Consider the following 5,224-nt stretch of genomic DNA (forward strand, 5'->3'; position numbering starts at 1 on the left):
TACAAGGAACTCTTAGAACTCAACAAAATCCATTAACTGTCCAGAAGCTTTTTAGTTTGATGTGATCCAATTTGCCTCTTTTTGATTTTGTTTTGTGCTCTTTTGTTTGTGTTTCTGTCTGTGTTCACCCCAAATCTTGTAGCTTTTCATTGATGTTTCCTTCTAATAATGGTCTCATATTTGCATGTCTTATGTTTAAGACATCAATTTCTTGTGCTTTGGAATTTTAACAAAAATTATTATTATATTTTATTTTTATTATTTAAAACAATTTTAAAAGTTAAATATATTTGAATCATATTCTCACTCTACAGATCCTCTTCACCTCCCTTCTTACCCAATTTTAAGATCTTCCTAAAAAACAAACCAATACAACAAAAAATCCCTCCAAAACCAAGAAAACAAAATAAAATCATGCCCCCGAAGGAAGAGAAAAGTAAACAAAACAAAACTAAATATTTTTTTTTATCTTGTTTTGAGAAAATACGTCAAGGTGTTTCTGGCTACTCTAAATAGCAGGTGTAGAAAAAAAGTACAATAATGAAAGCAATATTCTAAAAGTTTACAAAAGCCTGTAAGGGTCAAGACAGGTTAGAAAACCAATACAAACAATGAAATAACGATAGGGTCTAGGAAATTAAGTGATATAATTTTCTAATGACAGACTGTAGAAGGAATATGTGAAAGATTGGAAAAGGCTGGTTGAGGTAAAATACTGGAATATTATTAGGTATTGATCTGAGATCATAGAGTACACATTTATAATCAAAGAGTCACAGTAGACATTTGGACAAAATGAGAAAATCCTGGGATAACCACAGGGATCAGATATGAGTTTAAGTCTACACTACAATTACCAGGACCACAAGAGCAAGACAATGAGTATATATTTGGATCCCCTAAACTTATTTCCCAAATTCAACTACCTGTATAATCTCCCTGTAATTTGTGTAGTGAATGTTACATTGTGAGATCTTTAAACAGAAGCATCCACAGTGATGTAAAATTCTGTAGCAACATCCAATGTTAATATTTTTATATTCTAGAAGAAATTGTATAAAAGTCTGAGGAGTTACCATCATAGGAATGAGGGAATTTGCTTTTTGCAAATTACTCTTTCTAATGCTCCCTTCACATCTCTGTTCCTCAGGCTGTAGATGAAGGGGTTCAGCATGGGTGTCACCACTGTGTACATCAAAGACATGACAGTCTCCTTCTCAGCAGAGTTTTTAGCAGAAGGACATAAGTAGAGACCAATGACTGGCCCATAGAATAGTGACACTACAGACAGGTGGGAGCCACAGGTAGAAAAGGCTTTATGGATACCTTGTAAAGAAGGAACCTTGAAGATGAAGGAGACAACTTTTGCATAGGAAACAATGATGAGAAGGAAAGGGAGTACAACTATAGGGCCTCCAAAGATAAATATCGCCAATTCATTATCATGAGTGTTAGAACAAGCCAGTTTCAGCAGAGTAGACATATCACAGAAATAGTGGGAAATCACGTTGTCCTCACAGAATGATAATCTTGCCATGAGCAGGGTGTGCAGCATGGCATGAAGTGTACTCAGCACCCAGGACAGCACCACCAGACTCACACAGAGCTTAAGACTCATGATAGTGGTATAATGGAGGGGGAAACAGATGGCCACATAGCGGTCATAGGCCATGACTACAAGAAGGAAACTCTCCATGGCTCCAAAAATTATGAACAAGTACATTTGTGCCAGGCAGCCTGCATAGGGGATGGATGGGTCCTGGCTCTGCATGTTCTGCAGCAATTTGGGCATTGTGACAGAGGAGAAGCAGAGGTCAGAGAAGGACAAGTTGCTGAGAAACAAGTACATGGGTGTGTGGAGATGGGAGTCCAGTAGAATGAGGACGATGATGATGAGGTTCCCCAGGACAGTGGTGAGGTACATGGCCAGGAACAGGGCATAGAACAGGTGCTGGTGCTCTGGGGGGATGGGCAGGCCCAGGAGGAGGAACTGGGAGATTACAGTTTGGTTCCTTCTCGTCATTTGTTTATTCCAATGCCTTTTCAGGAAAAAAATAATAGTGGCACGTAACATTCCAAATGAAGGTGAAAATATTTCAAGTTCATTGGATAATCAACAGAAGATGTAGCATATTTCAAAGCTCTACAAAACATTATCACAATAAGTATACTGCTAAGATCAACACATCTATGTTAATATTTATTAAGGACTTATTAAATCTGTCTAACATATTTCATCAGCTAGGCTTTTCCTAAACAGTTTTTTAAAATTTCATTAGCATGAAATCTATTTCTTGAACTTACCTGGTTAGTCATCCTAGACAAATTTGATTGCCTCATGCTTTATCATTCTCTTACAGTGTGATGGTTCTAAAGTTTTCCATTATCTATCTATCTATCTATCTATCTATCTATCTATCTATCTTCTGTCTGTTTGTCTTTCTGTCTGTCTTTCTATCTCTCCAAGAAAAAATTTATGTACACTAAAGTTTTATATTGCCACTTAAAACTCATCTGTAGTTGACTTTCCTAACTACAGAATATATATCCCATCATTAATTAATTACCTTCCATATTGTGTATCAAGCAATCTGATTCTCTCTTTTCTAATAAGAGTTTCAAGGAATTATCATTGTTTTTTAAGATAAAGGCACATTCCTTTTGAATGCACAAGTGATATTTTATTGCTAGACCTGTGCCTTCCCTTTGGCCACATATGGGCTCACAGTGACTCTTCCATTCCATCTCTCTGTGGATAATAATTGAAGCCATAATTTCCAGTCTCCATTCTTCAACTTTTTTCCTTGTAATTGTTAACTTCTCCCATGTATCATGCTTTATCTGACTTATTCCTACTCATTATTCATGTACAGTAGCTAATGCTTGCTTGGAAAAAATCTTTGCCTACCTGCCAGGTTAAGAGCTGCTGTCATGTTCCCATAGCATCTTGAACTTAACCTTAGCTGACCTGTTGCTCCTGATCACTGGTTTAGAGCAGATTTCCCACCAGAATCCAAATTCCATGCAAGAATAATCATGTCTCCTTTTATCTTATAACAGGGCCAATATTTGTCATGGTACTTGGATGTTACCAATGTTTCCTGAAAATTTCTTGGCTGTAATGTAGACTGAGGTATGTAAAGGTGAGATTCTTCACCTTTACAAACAGAAAATTCACATTCAAATTAGAATACACACACTTATTTAAACTTTGCAGAATGCAAACTCACTAGTTTAACCACTCAAAACCTTGACACAATATGATCAAATTCAGAAAGGTAATTTGGCATTTACTAAACACTGAGGGTGTGAGGGTATGACTGTTTTCAGCAATTATGGTGACTCAAAGTGACACAGAGGATGTCACTAATATTGATGTAGGAAAATCAATATGATGATCATTTCCTAAATTATTGAAAATACAAAAAGAAGCACAAGGTATGTACAGACATGCAAAATTTATCTCGAGTTCTCCATCATATATACATAACATCAAGTGATGGATCCTTTCTTAGTCCCTAATACCAAGTTTTGACAAGTGCCAATTCTTAATGCTGTTAGGAAGATATTCTCAATATTATTAATGTTGAAGTCAGTAGACCTAGCAAATCACCCTTCACAACATGACAAGCCTCATTGAGAAATTTGAAAGATATACAAGAAAATGTGCTGTCTTCTCAAGAAAAATTCTCTCTTCAGATTTCTCTGGACTCAAGCCTGCAGTCTCTACTCCTCCTAGAGACTCTTGAGGCTGGCTTTGTAGATATTAGACCCTCAGTTGCCAATATTGTCTAAGCTGTAAGCTGTATCCTTAAAATAAATGTCTCTTTCTGTTCTGTTTTCCTGGTTTCTTCTAGACAGTCTTGACTAATGAACAAGCCAGCATGCTTTAAGATGGCAAAGGAAGCAAGGGGGGGGCATTAAGAGACATGTGAGGCTAGGTATATAGCTCAACTGTATAATACTTGGCTAGCATGCCCAACATGCCATAAAACCACACATAAGAGACTTTCACTCTGTTGATGGGTATTTAATGCAGCTACATTCATTGATGTATACTTTAGAATCATGTTTCAGTATTATGGAGGGATGACATATGTAGGGAACACATAACCCAGTTTCCCAAATTCTGCTTCACCCATTAATGATAATGCCTTTGTCATTCCAGTTCTCTTATGGAATATAAGAGTTGGAGATAAGAGAATCTCTGAAAGATTGCTAGCCAGCTCGCCTGGCATATGCCATGGCAAACAATATAAATTGTATGTTGTAAAATGTGAGCTCATGGATACCAGGTATCCTCCAACCTCTATATACATACACAGATACAGCAAGAGACAGACAAAGAGAGACAGAGACATACACAAAGACAGAGACAGAAAGGGCGAGAGTGATTTAAAGACAGAAGAACTACAAAACTGGTCCCTGTGTAGCAGTGGAGATCTACGTCCCAGCACTTTGGAGTTTGAGGCTAGAGATCACCATGAATTTGAGTCCAACCTGGAACAGAGTGAGTCTCTCCCCATAAAAATTCAAGTAAACTTCAGAATTGAAATCAATTTCTCAGGCCTGTTATTAGCTTGAAATGATATGATTTGGGAGAAAAGATGAAGAAAGAGTAATTACAAAGACCCTCATAGATAATAAGATGTTTATTAATGTTGATCACAAAAAATATATTCCACTATATAACAATAATGTGAGTCAGAGAGATGGCAAAGATGAATATTATCACATCTAAAAACCTATCCTGAGAATATGCAATTTTATTTTTAAAAATAAAATACTCTCAAGTTGGAAGGCTAGCAAGAAAATAGCCTGCTCTCCTGATAATTACCTGGATGGTCAAGGTGATCCTAAATCATGATAAAAGATCCTGCTCTTCTTATTCACTACAGGCACAGGAAATCACCAGGTCTGCAGTCCTCTCCAGAGTCTACACCACATTTTGCATACCTACCTGCTACGCACCCTTACATAAGACGCTCTGTGTCCCAGAGGAGTTCAGGTGCTGCAGCAACTCATCAAAGGCAATCATTATCCAGGACCTCTAAATGACCAGTTCTTTCTGAGTCCTACTGAGGTGACTGATAATAGCCAGTGACACATGTGACTACATTTTAGGGGACAGTAGTGTGGGAGAGAAACTCATGGAGAGTTTGAACAGTTGCTAAAAGTAACCAGAAAGTACATGTTCAAGGACATAACATAATATTTCTTAGAA

At 37.2% G+C, this 5,224-nt stretch overlaps 1 protein-coding gene across 1 annotated transcript; it reads right to left on the reverse strand.

Annotated features, from left to right (window-relative positions):
- Positions 1-1,078: 1,078 nt before the first annotated feature.
- Positions 1,079-2,023, reverse strand: LOC118589479 (olfactory receptor-like protein I9). Its single transcript, XM_036196796.1, has one exon. The coding sequence runs from the start codon at positions 2,021-2,023 to the stop codon at positions 1,079-1,081; it is 945 nt and encodes a 314-aa protein (XP_036052689.1).
- Positions 2,024-5,224: the final 3,201 nt, after the last annotated feature.

This window comes from Onychomys torridus, chromosome 8, assembly GCF_903995425.1.
Source record: "Onychomys torridus chromosome 8, mOncTor1.1, whole genome shotgun sequence".
Lineage (NCBI taxonomy): Eukaryota > Metazoa > Chordata > Mammalia > Rodentia > Cricetidae > Onychomys > Onychomys torridus.